Genomic DNA, 17,932 nt, shown 5'->3' with positions numbered 1-17,932 from the left:
GCCATCAGCACTGAGAGCTCCGGGATACTGCAGACCCCCCACCATCGGGTCAGGCCCTGGGCTAGAGACCGGCACGGGGGGGGGGGGGTCTATACCCACATTTTGTGGCCATTAGGAGTCCTGTGGCTCAGTGGTTAGAGCACTCGCTTTGCAAGTGAGAGACCTGAGTTCAATTCCAGGCAGAGGGCGAAACCTTGGGCAAGTTTCCTTACTCCACACAGAGCCTAATAATAATCCCTCGAAAACAAAAAATAATAATAAATTGGTCATTTTCAATCTACGACTGTTTGTGGGACATTGCTGTGCGCAATTGGCTGCCGCGTTCGCCCACAAATATACAGTCAATTCACTTTACAGTGTGTTCTGTGAAGCGCTTTGGGACGTCCTCCCGACGTGAAAAGCGCTATATCAAATGCGAGGATTATTATTATTATTATATTATTATCATTTCGTGGCCGAACATGTCATCTTGAGGCCATTTCAGACCGTGTTGAACCCCCGGGGGGGGGGGGGGGGGCGGGGCCGCGGTTGCCCTCAGGTGCCGTTTCCATGCCAACCGCAGCGGGACGCACGCGCGGTGACGCCGGTTTGACGTGATCGCTGATTGGCTGCGCCCCGTGCGCTCGGCGTTTAAATGTGGAGCCCGCGCGGCCGTTACTGAGACATCTTAACGGTTAGCGTTTGTCCCGCGAGACGGCGGCGGCCACCGAGACCGACACCGGGAGTGAGAGCGCGCGCGCGAGCCTGAGGGGGAGAGCGAGAGAGAGAGAGAGAGCGAGGTAGGCGGCGGCGGCGGCGGGGGGGGGGACAGGCCCGGGGCACAGGCCCGGGGCACGGAGAGGAGGCGTCGGAGCTCGCGCCGGGTCAGGCCGCAGCCCGAGGGTGGCTGAAGCGGCTCCAGGGGCTCCGACAGCCCGGGGTGGGCGGGGAAGCTCTGCGGCCTCCAGTCCCCCCCCCCCCACCACCCCCCAGAGCGGCGCTGAGTGAGGCGTCTGTGGTGGTGGTTGTTGTTGTTGTTGTGACCTGCCTGTGGCTGCTGCCCTGAGCAGGGCCCGGGCCCCGGGACCCCGGGAACCCCCGGGAACCTTAGCCCTCAACAACAACATGTGTGTAAAGCGTCTTTCACTTCGGGGGGGGGGCTCGGGGGGGGAGAAACCAAGAGTACGGTCGAAGAGGAGGGTCTCGAGATGGGTCTTGAAAGGGGCGAGGGAGGGGATGAGGGAGGGGATGAGGGAGGGGGTGAGGGAGCGAGGGAGGGGATGAGGGAGGGGATGAGGGAGCGAGGGAGGGGATGAGGGAGCGAGGGAGGGGGTGAGGCGGAGGGACTGCGGGATGGAGTTCCAGAGGGTGGGGGCAGAGTGGTGGAAGGTCGCTGATAACAGGGCGAGTGGGGGTGGGGGACATGAAGCAGCCCGGACGGAGCGAGCCGGGGGCGCTGGCGGAGGTGGGTGGGGTGTGTTTTTGGTGCAAAAATAAATAGTGTTTCAAAATCTGAAACCATTATGCACTTGTTCATAGAATGCTCGAGGAGGAAAAGGTGATTCCCGTGCGTGTGGCCTTGCGATGCCGTCCACTGGTGCCAAAGGAAATCCGCGAGGGATGTCAGGAATGCTTGACTTTTGTACCTGGAACTCCACAGGTGAGCAGCAGAATATACAGAGAGACACATATGGGTACGATCGAGTGGCCATCACTGAAACATGATTACAAGGACATCGAAGGTGGCAGTTAAATACTCCAGGGTTCTCAGTTTACAGGAAAGATAGGCACTGTGGGAAACGAGGTGGGGAGGGAAGTCCTGTTAATTAGGGATGAAATAAAAGCAGTGGAGAGGAAGGATCTGAAATCCGATGACCAGGAGGTCGAGACAATATGGGTGGAAATAAAAAATAATAAAGGGCAGAAAATATTAATGGGAGTGGTTTATAGACCCCCAAACAGCGATCACAAATACAGCACAGGGTATCAATCAAGAAATCAGTGGAGCGTGTAGGAAAGGTAAAGCGATAATAGTGGGTGATTTCAATCTCCACATAGATTGGGAAAACCAAATCGGCAAAAGTAGGTCAGAAGAAGAGTTCATTGAGTGTATGAGAGAGATCTTTCTAGTGCAGCTGCCGAGGAACCAACGAGGAGACAGGCCATCCTAGACCTTGTTTTGTGTAACGAAACGGACGTGTCGCCAGTGTAGGTATTGAGACTCCTCGAGGGCAGAGTGATCACAATATGATTGAATTCTGCATTAAGTTAGAGAGGGATATAGTTAAATCCGAGGCAAGTATTCTGAATTTAAATAGGGCTAATTTTGTAGGTATGAGGAAAGATTTAGGTAAAATAGACTGGAGAATAAGATTAAGAGGTAAAAATGTAGACCAACAGTGGCAAATATTTAAGGATGTAGTGCAAAATTCTCAGCGGTCGCATATTCCCTTGCGGAATAAGAGTACCACAGGGAAAGCAATTCATCCGTGGCTAACTAGAGCAGTAGGGAAAGCATCACATTAAAGAAAAGGCTTATAAAATTGCCAAGAAAAGCAGCAAATCTGAAGATTGGGAGAGTTTTAGAAACCAGCAAAAAAAAAACTAAAAAAACTCATTATGAGCGAGAAAAGGGAGTATGAGGGTAAGCGAGCGACGAACATTAAGTCTGATTGTAAAAGTTTTTACAAATATATTAAGAGGAATAGGCTGTGAGGGTAAATGTAGGTCCACTTCAGTCAGACGGGAGAAGTTGTAATGGGGGATAAGGACACGGCAGAGTCCCTAATGGGTACTTTGCATCTGTCTTCACCCTAGAAGACACAACAAGTCTACCAACAATAGGGATGCACCGAGGGGATAAGGACAGGGAGCAACGAAGGGAAATTTTCATTAGTAGGGAATTGGTGCTGGGAAACTGTTAGCACTAAAAAGTGACAAATCCCTGGTCCGGATGGCTTGCATCCCAGGGTTTTAAAAGGGGAGCTTTATGAGATAGTGGAGGCCTTATGTCTGATCTTCCAAAATTCCTTGGATTCTGGAACAGTCCCCATGGATTGGAAGATCACAAATGTCGCACCACTATTTAAAAAAGGTGGAAAGGAAAAGATGGGGAACTGTAGGCCAATTAGTCTCACATCAGTGAAAGGAAAATTTTTAGAATCATTGATTAAGGATGTGGTAGTGCGGTATTTAGGGCACAATATAATTAGGCCAAGTCAACATGGCTTTACAAAAGGGAAGTCATGTTTGACAAATCTCATAAGAGTTTTTTGAGGATATTTCCAGTAAACTAGATAGTGGAGTCCTGTAGCTCAGTGGTTAGAGTACTCGCTTTGCAAGCAAGAGACCTGAGTTCAATTCCAGGCGAAACCTTGGGCAAGTTTCCTTACTCCACACAGAGCCTAATAATAATCCCTCCAAAAACAATAATAAATTGGTCATTTTCAATCTACGACTGTTTGTGGGACATTGCTGTGCGCAATTGGCTGCCGCGTTCGCCCACAAATATACAGTCAATTCACTTTACAGTGAAGCACTTCGGGACGTCCTCCCGATGTGAAAAGCGCTATATCAAATGCAAGGATTATTATTATAAGCGTGAATCAGTGGATGTGGTCTATTTGGACTTCCAGAAGGCATTCGATAAGGTGCCACATAAACGGTTAGTCCAAAAGATAAGGGCCCATGGAATTGGGGTGAGCATATTAACGTAGATTGGGGAATGGTTAACGGGTAGAAACAAAGAGTAGGGATACACGGGTCCTTTTCAGATTGGCGGGATGTGACTAGTGGAGTGCCACAAGGATCAGTCCTTGGGCCTCAGCTATTTACCATCTACATCAACGATCTAGATGAGGACATCGAAGTTAATATGTCTAAATTCGCGGATGACACAAAACTAGGAGGAAGTGTCAACACAGAGGAGGACATTAAAAAATTGCAGCGAGACATAGATAGGTTAGGTGATTGGGCAGGTAGGTGGCAGATGAAGTATAATATAGGGAATCGCAAAGTCATCCACCTCGGTAGCAAAAACAGTAGAGTGGGTTATTTTTTCGAAGGGTAGAGATTGGAATGTGTTAGCGTCCAGAGGGACTTGGGTGTCCTTGTACACCAATCACAGAAAGTTAGTCTGCAGGTACAGCAGCAATTAGGAAGGTGAACGGAATGTCAGCATTCATTATGAAAGGATTAGAGTATAAGAGTAGGGAAGTCTTACTTCAACTCTATAGGGCCCTGGTGAGACCACACCTGGAATACTGTGTCCAGTTTTGGTCTCCTTATTTAAGGAAGCACGTACTTGCCTTGGAGGGGGGGGAGCATAGATTTACTTGGTTAGTACCAGGGATGAAGGGGATGAGTTACAAGGATAGGCTGACCAATTTCGGTCTATATTCTCTAGAATATAGAAGAATTAGAGGGGATCTTATAGAAACCTATAAGATCATCAAAGGGCAGATAGAGTAGATAGTGGGAGATTGTTTCCCCTGGTTTGGAGAAACTAAAACCAGGGGTCACAACCTTAAAATCAGAGGTCAGCCCTTTCGCACTGAGTTGAGGAAGAACTCCTTCACTCAAAAGGTGGTGAATGTATGGAACTCACTACCCCAAAGGGCTGTTGATGCTCAGTCCTTGAACAAATTCAAGACTGAGATAGATAGATTTCTTATTGCAAAAGGGTTTAAGGGACATGGGGATAAGGCAGCGTCAGGTTATTAGCTGGATGTTATGTTAATGTAGTCACTGATATCCCCTTTTGGGCTGAGCTGAACATCATGTACCTGGAGTTGCTCAAATCTGCTCTTTGCTGGTTTTCTCTTTCAGGTTATTTTGGGAAAAGACAAGCCATTTACTTACGATTATGTTTTCGATCCGTGCACCGAGCAAGAGGAGGTGTTCAATACTGCTGTAGTTCCTTTAATCGATGGGGTCTTCAAAGGTCAGTATCTACTGATACTTGTCAAAGAAGCTCCGATTAATGCTTTTGTGTGGACCTGTTTGCTGCTCACCTTCTTATCTCCTTCTGCAAGAAAGTCCTGAGAAATTGGTTTGCCTATTCTAGCTTTATAAGATGTCTAACTTCTGCCTGGAGTTTCTCTATGGATGCTGGCCTGTTGTCCTGAATGTTGAGGGTAGTGTTTTGACGTCACTCTGGTGTCACTGTTTTAGATGTTTGATGACCTTGTTGCCTCCTCTGTTACAGGATACAATGCCACAGTATTGGCATATGGACAGACAGGTTCTGGGAAGACCTATTCCATGGGAGGCACGTATACATCTGCACAGGAGAATGATCTGAATGTTGGAGTCATTCCTAGAGTAATAGAAATGTTGTTCAGGGTGATGAAAGAACATGCTGATAGCGTGGTCACATTGAAGGTCTCCTACCTGGAGGTGAGTGAATGGCAGGCCAGATTTATCCCCTCTGTTTTTACATATGATAACTGTTGAAGGTTGTTTTATGGTGTGGAGGGATGCAAAAGCTTGTGGTCTGGTATCTTAAACCACTTGGTGGCAAAAGCTATTTCTGCAGTGTGAAGCCTAGAGACCTTACAGATCTCTGAAGCTAATTTAATGGGACTAACTATAGATTTCTTTTTTCTTGCTGCAGATCTATAATGAGGAGATTATAGATCTATTAGTTCCATCTCATGATAAATCCCCGATCAACATCCGTGAGGATCCCAAAGGAGACATAAAGGTGTGTTGCAGATCAGGAGTGAGTTCATAGTTGCTACTTGGTATCTGGACTGCAGTTGGTGCTTTGAGAAGGGGAGCCTTTTTTAATGTGTGGAAATGTAATTTAGCAAAAAAATGCTTTGACACAACAGATGGCTATTAGAGGATTAGTTTGTCTGTGAAGGAAACCTTTGCTTAACCTGGTTTAATTGGGAGCAGCTGAACAGAGCAAGGAGTGCAGATCCCTATCTTTACACTAGAGGCTGATAATGAACTCGTCACAGTGCTCTTCTACAAGGTCTGTTTATCTTAAAAGGTTGTCCTCATTTTGAACTCTTATCACTTCCAGATTGTGGGTCTGATTGAGAAAGTAATCACTGATGCAGTAGAGATGGTGAGCTCCCTGGAGCAGGGGAACTCTGTCAGGACTGTTGCTGCTACTGCCATGAACTCACAGTCCTCCCGGTCACACGCAATATTCACCATCATTGTGGAGCAGAGGAAGAAAAGTGACAAGTAAGACTTGTGTAGAAATGGGATTGTATAGCACAAGGATGATAGGTAGGGAGGATAGGTTTTACCACTGTGGAAAGACTGAAGGAATGAGTTGTGCTGAAGCTTCAGTGTTTATATCTTAGTTTTTTTTTTGTCCAATTAAAAAGCCATGTTAAAGTCATTTCGCTTTTGTACAAAGCGGGGTTTGTGTGGAGATTTAGGTGTTTTTGTAAGTGAGCAGGAATGTGTTGTATGTTTGGGGACTCAGTTTAGAGCCGTTTTATCTGCTTTCCTTACAGAAACGAGGTCCTTCAATCCAAGCTACACCTTGTGGACCTAGCGGGGTCTGAGCGTCAGAAGAAGACAAAGGCGCAAGGCAACCGCCTGAAAGAAGGCAAGTGCACCATCTGTCTCTGTCGCCTTTCCTCCCCCCGAAGTAGACTTGAAACGGGTGAAGTTGTGATGCTGTGTTTATGCAATTACATGTATTAATGGTTGCATTGTGGCAGGAATCAACATTAACCGTGGCTTGTTGTCACTGGGCAATGTTATCAGTGCGCTTGGTGACGAGAACAACCGAACAGGCTTCATACCGTACCGGGACTCAAAGCTCACCCGCCTGCTACAAGGTTAGTGGTGTCTTAATCTGTTTACACTCTCCATGCAGGATTAGAGAAGCAAGCTGCAGCGCTGAGCTAACATAAACAGATTGTATCATTCTGTGTTGGTAATTCCTACTGACTGCCTATACATGAAGCTCGTCTTCTCCCTGTCCTTTCAGACTCGCTTGGTGGGAACAGCCACACACTGATGATCGCTTGTGTCAGTCCCGCTGATTCTAACTTTGAGGAGACGCTGAACACCTTGCGCTATGCAGACCGAGCCAGGAAAATCAAAAACAAACCTGTGGTCAACCATGACCCTCAGGCTGCTGAGCTGCAATGCCTTAAACAGAAGGTGACACTGGGCTGCTTACACCCTTACTCTCTGCTATTGTTCTGGCTGGAGTAATGCTCATCTCTACTGTAATAATATTGTTTAAGGGGATCTCATTTGCAGTTCGTAAGATTCCTTCTTAAGCGAGGCTGTACAAAGAATTTTTGTTTTAACGAGAGGTTGCAGCCACAGTTTATTAAAGTTGTAGCTGAGTTGCTTTCCCAGCGAGGACCACCTTACCTGTTTGTTATCTGTTAGGATTTTGGCTTGCAGGGTTAACAGGAACCAATGCCCTACCCCCAGTAACTGATCTGCTCCTCCAAGTCCTGCCGATGAGCCAGACAGGCTGGTGTGTCATCAGCAGTGCCCTGGAATACCTCACGCTCACTTGGCTCAGGGACCGGACTAGAGACCATCACAGGGATGGCTTGAATCCAACTTCTGTTCCTTGGAGACGGCTCCTGGGCAAATAGAATTTTTGTGGCTTGATGTAATATCTAGCTGAAATCCTGTTAGATATTATACATTACAATATATCGCCAATGGCTTATGCTGCTCATACCTCTTCTTGCCTGATTATAGGTACAGGAGCTTCAGGTGCTGTTAGTACAGGCACATGGCGGGACCATACAACTGGGAAACAGGTAAGTGCCTCAATCGTTGCCTCTTAATGATAATATTGAATACCGAAGGCACTGTTTTTGTGCAGTCATTAATACTTGTTTGGTATAATTCTAATGCTTGCTCAGCTCCTAAGTGGGCAGGTGTCTGTGGGGATTGGTGGAGGAAAGGCAGTATAGAAATGGGCATGAGACATAGACTGGGAGAATTTAAGATGAGAGTGACGCACACACGAAGAGCATGTTTGGGAAAGCAACCATTGGGAGCCATGGCCAGAGAGAGCTGTTCTAAGAGCAAATGAAAGAATGTGGACAGCAATCCAGTTACCAGTAATGTTAAAGTAACCCATGCTGAATCATTGGTGAGACAGGGGATCTCAAATGCGAGTGTAAATACAAATCTGCTTTATCCCGGTCAGCTATGATGGAGGTATGAACAGATTTGCCCGAGTAACCAGTGACCACTGTATTGGTGTAGGTTGCTCTGTTGTGTGCAGCTGTACATTGTAAAAATGTTTTCTATTAAATAGGACTCCAAATTGTAAGAGCCAGGAGGCTGCAATGGAGGTAAGCAGGATGGAGCAAGAGAACCAGAAACTGAGGAAAGCTCTTCACGATGCTGTCAGCCATCACACACAGATGTGTGAGCGGGTCATTGTGGTAAGTCTTGGCATCTCTGTATTTGTGTGTGATGTGGGTGTCACTCATGAGAGGGATGTTGTTACTTCAGGGAATGTCAGTGAATTTTCAAATGTGACTCTTCTTAGACAGAACAAACCAACGAGAAGCTGAGGAATAAGCTGGATGAACTCCGTCACCATGCTGGGTAGGTGCTGCTCATTCTTTATGATCAACAATTACATTTGTAAAGCGCCTTTCATGTTGGGAGGACATCCAAAACCCAATCAAGAGGGAAGAAATGCTCTTTGTTGATTTGCTTTTGATTGACTTCTCTTTGACCAGATGTAAACTCGACTTGCAGCACTTGACGGAAGGAGAAATGAACGAGCAGATTGACATACTCTGCCAACTGCAGCAGTCCATTATTAACCTGGAGGTGAGCGGAGCACTCGTCAAGAGGGGTGGGGCTGGCCTGAGGGGAGAGGGGGAGAATCAAAGGGGCATCACATTTGTGTTTAGAATCTGGATGGGTTGATGTGAGCTGGTTGGTAACTCTTCGGTGAGGTCTTGGGCTTTTTGACTCTGTCTCGTAGCCTAAACCATTTTCTGTTATTGATTGTCGTTCCTGACAGAAGGAAAGTGCGGAAGCTCCAGAGATCGAGGAAGATGGCGAGGTCAACAGTGATGTAAGAGATGCTGTGTAGCTGTTCACAAGAGTCTCTAAACCAGACTCCGTTTCACATGTGTGTGTGCCTGAAGTGGGGTTTGTGTTTTGGGGGGCTGTGCGTGTCAGGGTGGTGGTGGGGGGGCTGTGCACGTTGGGGGTGGGGGGGTGGCGCTGTGTGTCTGTGCCCAAGGCTGCCACACTAACGCTAGGCTGCAGCCTGGTAGTGATTGGTGAATTCTCTCTGTTTGTGACAGGACAACGACAGTGTGAGAGACAAACGTGAATCAGACCCTTTCACCACCCAGAATGCACTGCGGCAAGCACAGCTGTCCAAGGAGCTGATGGAGTTGGATAAGGTTTTGGTGCTGAAGGAGCAGTTGGCCCGAAAAATGTCCCAGAGCGATGAGCCTATGTACTCCCAGTATCAGGTGAGGGAGTGTATGACAAAGATTGGTCCTATGAGAAGCTAAAGCTAGTTTGTGTGAGACAGACCGACACTTAGTCTGTGTTCGTGTTGCTCAGCCTGTTGGTAAGTGAAAATGCTAAAATCGTTCCTGTCTACTTCATCAGGTTAATATCCAGAACCTAGAGGCTGAGGTCACTGCTCTACAGAAGGAGAAGGAGGAGCTGGTCTCACTGCTGCAGAATGCAAAAAAGGATACAAACACTGCCAAGTAGGTCGCTGCTTTCGGGTTCCCCTGGGGCAGAAAAGTACTTAGTCTAGTGATTACTTGGCTAGGATTGCACTGGATTTGCTTAGACATTGCTGGATGGTGTAGTTTTTAAATCCTGATGGTATTACACTTGTACAGAGACCTATTTTCAGTTGACTCCGTGGGTAACCGGTGTGTCTTGTTACCCCCACCGAGGAATGGGAAGCCAGGCTGATGGCATGTTCCTGGCACATTCTCTGTGTCCTAAAGTGAAAGATAGTGTGAAATTTGTAGAGCGGTTGACTTCAGCCTGTCCTGCACAGATAAGGATATGGAACAATGGTGTGTTTGTTGTTCCCTGGTGAGGCTGTTCCTGAGGGCTGAGGCCTCAGTGACACTCTGCTTCCGTGTTGCCAGAGTGAGTGAGCGACGGCGAATGCGGTTGCAGGAACTGGAAACGGAAATACTCCAGTTGAAGAAGAAGGTAGTAGAACAGTCCAAGGTAGTCAAACAGAAGGAGAATGCTACCCGAACAGTTGACAAACTCAACCACGACATCCAGGTACAACAAGTTGTGTTTATGAAGCTCCTCTTCCCTGTCATCTTTAGCTCGCCTCTCTTCAGATATGTATTGTATCATCGGGTGAATCTGTTCCATCCTTTTTTTTAATCAGTTGCCCAGCCTGATAGTACTTCCAACTGCAGTCTGGCCACGACCTCACCAGGTTCCTGTACAATTCCACCATGACTGATGTGTACTTGATACCAGTCCCAGAGCTCCATTTGTTTTCTTGACAGCTTTTTGACCCTCCAATCTCAACATTTAGTGATTTTTTTAATGTATATTTACACCCAGCTAGGAAAGGCTGGCCAACAATTTAAAATTGATCTTTCACCTCATGGCTGTTTGTGAGGCACTGCTGTATGTGAATTGGCTACTAAGTTCTCCTAGAAAATGCAGTTACTACACTTTACAGTAAAATCTTGTGAAGCACTTTGAAATACCCTCCTGATGTTAAAAAATGCAATATTATTAGTTCCCTCTGCTCCTCCACTCCATTGACTTTTACGCTTCACGCTCATATTCCACTTCCTATTTTCTGTCGTACCTCTCAGAGTTAAACTGTACCTGCCACTTAGATCTATTGATGTTCTCCTGAAATCCTGTACAATCTATGCTCCTGCCTTTTCTCTCCTGCAGACTCTTAAGGTTCAGCGGGTTCAGCTGATGCGACAGCTAAAGGAAGAGTCTGAGAAGACGCGACAATGGAAAGCACAGAGGGAAAGGGAAGTGCTGCAGCTGAAGGCACAGGTGAGGCCTCTGTGTTGAGTGGATTGAGCACTGGTTGCTGTCCTGGCTTAGCATTGCCAGTTTCCTGAAGGGGCTGCAGATTATTGCTCAGAATTCCTCTGTTCAGAACTGATGGCCTAATACTCCTTATAGGATCGGAAGAGACGATACGAGCTGGTGAAGCTAGAAAGAGAATATCAACAGCAAAGCAACGTCCTGAGACGCAAGACCGAGGAGGTGAGCGATGCTTCCAGGGATGAAGGTTGGGTTTGGGTGTTGGAGGGTAGTGGAGATGGGGATGAAGTGAAGCTTGTGTATGGCGGGGGGTATGTCTATGTATGACTGAGGTTCTCCTGGTTTCCCCAGGCCGCTGCTGCCCACAAGCGGTTGCGAGATGCTTTGCAGAGACAGAAGGATGCGTCTTCCAAGCGTAAAGATCAGAACCGAGGAATGGAGGGTATGGCGGTCAGAGTCAAGGTAATGGTGTGGATAGAGTGTTTTGTCCCACACCTGCTGTGTTTGCCCTGGCTGCGCTCACTCCTCGCTTCCTAACCCTATCCACCTCTGTGCCCAGTCCCTTCATTCAGCGAGCACTGGCCAGCTTCATGCCCCCTGTCCCATCCACCCCATATTTGAAGGATGGTATTTCATCAATTCAGCTTCCATGTTGGAACTCTATCCTTGTTTCTCTCTGACTTTACTCCTTCCCTCAGCTCATTTGAGACACAATAATCCTTGCATTTGATATAGCACCTTATCGTGTTGAGATGTCTCCAAGAGCTTCACAGAATGTATTCATGTAGTTCAGTGGTTAGAGCACTCGCCTCACAAGTGAGAGACCTGGGTTCAATTTCTGGCGGGGCAAAACGTTGGGTAGGTTTCCTTACTCCACACGCCTCTGTTTACCTAGCAGTAATTAGGAACTCGGTTATTAGATGATTGGCAGATCGCTTTTCTGGGGGTAATAATTCCTTCAAAAAAATAATAATAATAAATTGGTCACTCAATCCATGACTGTTTGTTGGACAAACAATTGCTATGTGCAATTGGCTGCAGTGTTTTGCCTATAAAATACAGTCAATTCACTTACATTATATTCTGAAGCGCTTTAAGTCAGCTCGAAGACGTGAAAAGACGCTTTATCAAATGCAAGGATTATATAAGGATTATTATTGTAAAGTGAATTGATTGTATTTTGTGGGTGAGGGTCCCACAAACGATCGTGGATTGAATGACTTGTTTTTAGACATATCTCGTTGACCAATTGTGCTTTTGGTCATCCATCCCTTCCCCTCACACCTTGGTCAGACAGAGTGTTGAGCATTGTGCAATGTCCTCCTGACATGAAAGGCACCATATAGTGTAAGTTGTATTGAATGGAATCTTGGTGAAGCCTGTACTTTTTCACCTCTGAAATATGTGCTTTATAGCATTGACTCCTTCAATGGTTTCTCTTTCAATGGTTGCAGACCTGGCTGTCCAATGAGCTGGAGGTACAGGTGAGTATCGAGGCAGCTCGACGACCCCTGAACTCCCTGATGGACGACAGAAAGCTCCTGGCACAAGAACTGGCCAGCCTTAAGGAGAAAAAAGAGGCCAAACTCCCTCCTTCTAAACTCCCGGTAGGTCATTCATCACATTGGTCTAGGTTGTATAATTGGGCAAATTGTTTTAACCGTCTGAAATGTTAAAGGAGGCGTTTCAGCTCCTGATCAATGCAGAAACAGCTGCAATGGGGGTAAAGTGTCCCCTCACTCTAGTTTTTAATGACAAGGCTGCTTTAATCGCTTTGTTTAGCAGATGTTTTGAGCAGTGTGAGGCGCAATTCCCAATACCCAGTGGGGTTTCATTGATTTGCACCCTAAACCATTGTGTGTCCTCTACAGCGCAGAAGCTTCACACTGACCGAGCTGATTGAATCTGTTGAGGACAACCCCTCGCTGGACAAGCACATTGAAAGCCTGGAGTCTGAAATAGAATTGCGGTTCGTACTTGTGCTGGGCAGGGATGGAGGTCGTGGGGGGCTGTACCGGGGTGGGGGGAGGTTGAGAAGTAGTGCTGAAGGTTTGCGCTGCTGATTCATTCACTACTGTCTTGTTCACTGACTTGTTCGGCTGGTCTGTTTCAGGAGCGCTCAGATTGCAGACCTGCAGCAGAAGCTGATGGACGCTGCCAATGAGGAGAAACAGAAGAATTGCTGGGAAAGCATGACAACCATGTCAGAGGTCAAGTGTGGAGTGAAGTGGCTAATGGGAGAGGTAGCTATGATGGCATTGGCTCCTGGCAGTTTCATTGAAAATCTCAAGTAAAGGACTTGGGTTTTAGCAACTGAATGTGAGTCAATTGGTGCCACCAATCGTATTAGTTAATGCATTACACCAAAGGCCACAGGCCAGCTGGGGTATGAGAAGGGGTACATGTCAGACTAGTGAATGAAGACAACTCCCTGACTGAAGCTGTAGTGTTGGGACAGAGATGAGGCAGTGTCACTCGGCTTCCATTCGAGGCTGAGCTGCTAGTGTCTCCCCTCCTCTGGTTGCTAACACCCAAATCCTTTACTCCCCACATGAAAGGCACTGTATAAATATAATTTGTTGGCTGGGTGCATCTGACCCTGTATCCGCATGTGCTAGTATCTGCATTCCTATCTTAACAAACAAAACAATACCTGAAGTTGCTATGATATTGAGGCTGCTTCACTCCAGCAATTCTGTGAAACGTTATTATTGTTCTGTGAAGCTGGTGTCTTGTAAAGTGTCTCACAGCCAACTGGAGAATGAGATAGAACAAGCCAAAATGGATATTGCTGAGATTCAAAAGAGTTTGTTGGAGGAGCAGAGACTGCGAGTGGAGCTGGAGACTGAGCAGCAACAGCAGCTTCTAGAGTGGGGACAGAGACACCAGGAGAAGGTGAGTCAGCACTTCCCACGCACTCGACTTACCTTTCACATGGAGCTGTTTGAGAATGTGGGGGGACGGACTTTTCTGGCTCTAGTTGGGTGGGGTTTACTGTTTGTGACGGGTGAGGAACCAGTCCTGACTAACAGTCAGAGGTGAGGTTCAGCCTCACACCAGGACAGTCCGTGTCCCAAGCGTCAGTATCAATGTGAGAGAAGTGCTTGTAGAGAGGACTGTGATATGGGAAGAGTAGAAAGGAACAAGAAGTGGAGGGAAAAGCTGGAGCCTAATTAAACTGGGAATGATTGTGTTTTGTCCACTTTCTATATTGTCCATCTGTCTCTTCAGGAGAATGAAATCCAGAGACTGAAGTATCTGTGTGATGAAAATCAACAGCTAATCGAAGAAAAGGAACTGTATAAACAGGTCTGCATACTGCTAATGTGAACGCAAGCCCAGTAGGGGGGAGGTACACACTGAGACAAAACCAGGCACACAAGGTATCTGTCGGAGTGTCATGATGGGATTGCTTGTCTGATAGTGGGACAAGAGGAGTTTTACTCCCTGCTGCTGCACTAAGTGCTTGATGCTGATGTCAGGAGTGAGTAAATGCTTTTATCACCCAGCATAAAAGAATGAAATGGGTTGCTTTCAAAATCACTGAGTGTTGGGACTAGTTTGAACCGCTCTTCCCTCTGATGGGGAGGATGGGTTTGACATCCTTATTCAGGACCTGCTGTAAGCCGTGCAGAAGGGGGTACAATTGTCTGCAGACAAAGCCATGTGACTAAAACCTCTGGTATCTTGTGCAGAAGCTGTCCTTGATGGATTGCACGACCACTAAGTTCAGCAATCGTCTCTCTGAAACTCTGGTTGTGGAAGCATCTGATTCTCCCTTTGACTACATTCCTCAAAAGGTAAGATCCTTGTCCTCTCAGCTATCTCAAGTTATACCTCTTACTATTTCCTGAGCCCCATATCTCACCCCCATTCAAGCAATCTTAGGTTCTTGTATACTCGCTGTGTATGTGGGGGGGGTTCTTACACACTTGCCATGTATGTGGAGGCTTCTTCCACACTCACTGTGTGGGGGAGACAATAAGACAGATCTACATGTGGCTAAAATTGGGTGAAAACGGGCTCAGAACCAGTCTGATTTTTAATTCAAGGGAACAAATGTTTTGTTTGAAGCTTCAGCTCTCGCTCTGATTCTATCATTTCAGCCAAAGCACCGGAGGAAGACATGTGCTAAACCCTCAGCTCCAACCCCTCGCATGACGTTAGAGGAGCTGCTCTCTGACTCGGAGTCAGATACAGAGGCTACCCATAATGACTGTGACTGGAACCCAGTCAAGCCAAAAGCAGCAAAGAAAGTCAATGGAGGGGTATTTCTGCCACTTTATCTAGCAAACAAGTGCATGCACTTGGCCACTTTGGCCCCAAGCTATGTTGTCTTAAGTTTGCAGCCACATGCTTTCTTTGGGCAATGTATGGCAAGGCAGGATTAATGAAGACTTTGCTGGGCACAATGTGTTGGAAATAAAATCCATCAGAGCCTTTTGGAGGGAATTGGACAAATATTTGTGGATGGAATCTAAGCAGGTGGTTTATATGGTGTGTGTTGGCTGTGAAGAGCTTTCCTCCTTTCTGCTGTTGCTCAAATTTCAGCGAGACTTCCATTACCTATGCAGCTCTGAATATCCAACTCGGCTGCAGAAGGCTTTCACAGGAGTGATGTGCAGCTGTGGCTGTCAGCCTGGCTCAGAGTTAGCACTTTTGCATTAGGTTGTGGGTTCAAGTCTCACATCCGGGCTTGGAATCACATAGTCTCAGCCAACTGGCTGCCATGTTCGTCCACATAACAGTCAAGCCACTTTACACTATATCCGTGAAGTGCCTTGAGACATTTCTGATGTGATAATACCCTACATCAGATGCAAAAATTATTAATCCAGCTTGATGCTCATTTTGCCTTCAAATACAAACTCGGGTGACAGGGAACAGCAGGGGTTTGCTCAAGGATTTGGGATGGGTGAATTTTATAAATGGACCATTGCAATGAAACAGTTTGAATATTGCAAATGAGTGCCTTGGGACATCCTCCTGATGTGAACGTTGCTGTATAAATGTAAATTTCTTTTGTATTGGCCTTCATTGTCGAGCCCCTGCAGCCTGGCTCTCATGCAATGTTTGAGTTTCCCTCACTCGTCTCATTTTAATGTTTTCTCTTCAGTGCTCCTGCAAAGGACGGTGTGCAAACAAACAGTGCAAATGTAGGAAACAGAGGGCTGACTGTGGGGAGCACTGTAAATGTGACGCTGAGCATTGCCGCAATCGCATCTCCTCGGTGAGCCTCTGGCGTCTCTCTCTCTGTTCTGGACACGTTACAAGCTCGTTAGTTAGTCCGTGGCTCGGTTCATTACAGCAATGCTCCATCCTTCAGAATCCCAGGCTTCCACCTTATCTGCTGGTGTGCAGTATAGCGTTTACAGTACCTGCCTGAGGAGCAATTCTTCACAGGCATGTCATTCACTGGCTTTTCAACTTGAAAGCCTGAGCCTTGTTGCTGTCCGCGCTATGGCTTTCATTTACAATTCACTCCCTTTTGCTGTTGTATTCAACAGCCATCTTCACTGCTGTAAAAATGGGGTCCATCCTGTCCCAACCCAACAGCAACATTTTTCAGTGTCTGTGTCAGCAATCAAGTTTGCGTGGTGGTGGGGGGTTAGGCCGCCATTTTATTATTAGTTATCTCGCTGACAATTTAGCCATCACTGAATTTTAGCAGAAATAATGATGACATTGGGAACATTGTTTAAATTATGGAATGACCTAACTCTCACCTACCCAGTCACAGTATGACGATGGGAAACCCAGCTCTCAGGGTGAACTATACTGACTTATCCTGGCTCCTTTCTGTGCTCCCCGTGGGTAAAATTTAAACTTGTGGCCTTGCACATATCTTGATGGTACATCAGGCAAATGTGAGCACAAGTGGTCGCCTCTTGATTGCTGGGATTCTGCCTCCATCCAATTGTAAGTGAAGCTGATTACATTTCCCCTCAGGTTCTCGATGCCTTCAACGATGAGGGATCTGACGGCTCCTTTAAACTGGATGATCCCACAATATCGGAATCTTGCTTCTTCCTGCCTCTCAATGCCACGTCGGACAAGGTATGGCTAATACAGGGGTGTATGATGGGGGCTATGGACTGCGGTGCGTGTAGAGGTGGGGGGGGAAAGCAGACAGTGATGTGTGCTGTGGGGTATATAACTGATCACTAGTGTCACTGTGTTACGCAGAGTTTGAGCAACATCACTGACCTGGGAGAGACAGCGTTAAAGCTCACGCGGAAGCCACTGACTGTGGAGACCGAAGCCATCAGCGAATCCTTCACCAAACGCAAGAAGAAAGCCCTGTTGAGCGCCAACACCAGTTTCTTCTCGGGATGCACCCCCATTCGAGAGGGGCTGGAGTGAATGAGGGCCATCGGCAGGGAACTGCTCATAAATATTTCTGTTCTTAAAATCTATTCCTTTTTAAATTGTATCTTGATCCCTTCCCTGCAGCGCTCTCCAGTGATCTGTTGGCAAACCATTCTCCTCTGACAATTCTCCTGCACTTGACAAAGTGTGATTGGCTGCGGCCTCAGCCTCACACAGGGCTGGCCTTCAGGTTTAGATTAACAGGAAGAGTCGGGCTGTGACTTTTTCTCTCTCAACTACCCGGGGGGGTGGGGGGGGGCACTTTTGTAGCTGATGGAAAGTCGTGTTTCTGCAATTGTGATTAAACTTCTTTCACTAAGGTTTGAGATGTCAGTCTCCCAACTAACCAATGAAAATATTCTAGGTGTATAGTTGTACAATAAATTTTAATTGTTGAGCATATAGGAAAGTTATTGTGTGTGTGTCTGAGTTGTGCCTTTTGCACACACCTATCCAGGCCCATTCTGTGGGGGAGTTTTAATAAAATGTCTGAAAAACTCTTTTCTATATTTGTTCTCTTCTGGATCTGAATGACTTCAGCTGCTCTGTGCCACCACAAGGCACTCGATGGACTACACAGTCTCTCAGTATTCAGCCACAAGAG

At 46.8% G+C, this 17,932-nt stretch overlaps 1 protein-coding gene across 1 annotated transcript; it reads left to right on the top strand.

Moving 5' to 3' along the window:
• The first annotated feature begins 653 nt into the window (after positions 1-653).
• On the top strand, positions 654-17,826 carry kif4 (kinesin family member 4). The gene is made up of 30 exons (XM_042340612.1): positions 654-779; positions 1,519-1,639; positions 4,807-4,921; positions 5,186-5,376; positions 5,594-5,683; positions 6,011-6,177; positions 6,456-6,550; positions 6,666-6,785; positions 6,938-7,113; positions 7,675-7,736; positions 8,243-8,372; positions 8,480-8,538; positions 8,676-8,769; positions 8,966-9,019; positions 9,255-9,428; positions 9,571-9,674; positions 10,071-10,215; positions 10,855-10,965; positions 11,098-11,181; positions 11,311-11,421; positions 12,414-12,566; positions 12,831-12,928; positions 13,073-13,202; positions 13,684-13,854; positions 14,191-14,268; positions 14,655-14,759; positions 15,066-15,227; positions 16,076-16,189; positions 16,909-17,016; positions 17,146-17,826. Exons 2-30 carry the CDS (start codon positions 1,520-1,522, stop codon positions 17,320-17,322), a joined length of 3,498 nt encoding a protein of 1,165 aa, XP_042196546.1. The 5' UTR covers positions 654-779; position 1,519; the 3' UTR covers positions 17,323-17,826.
• The last annotated feature ends 106 nt before the right edge of the window (positions 17,827-17,932 follow it).

Source organism: Callorhinchus milii, unplaced genomic scaffold (genome assembly GCF_018977255.1).
Source record: "Callorhinchus milii isolate IMCB2004 unplaced genomic scaffold, IMCB_Cmil_1.0 Scaffold15, whole genome shotgun sequence".
NCBI classification, from domain to species: domain Eukaryota; kingdom Metazoa; phylum Chordata; class Chondrichthyes; order Chimaeriformes; family Callorhinchidae; genus Callorhinchus; species Callorhinchus milii.
This window is presented reverse-complemented; position numbering and strand designations above follow the sequence as displayed.

Excerpts from the sequence above, each read along its gene's own strand:
- kif4 (XM_042340612.1), top strand. The coding sequence starts at position 1,520 with ATGCTCGAGGAGGAAAAGGTGATTCCCGTGCGTGTGGCCTTGCGATGC. Across the intron at positions 1,640-4,806 it reads TTGTACCTGGAACTCCACAG|GTTATTTTGGGAAAAGACAA; the intron begins GTGAGCAGCAGA and ends TTTCTCTTTCAG. Across the intron at positions 12,929-13,072 it reads GAGTCTGAAATAGAATTGCG|GAGCGCTCAGATTGCAGACC; the intron begins GTTCGTACTTGT and ends GGTCTGTTTCAG.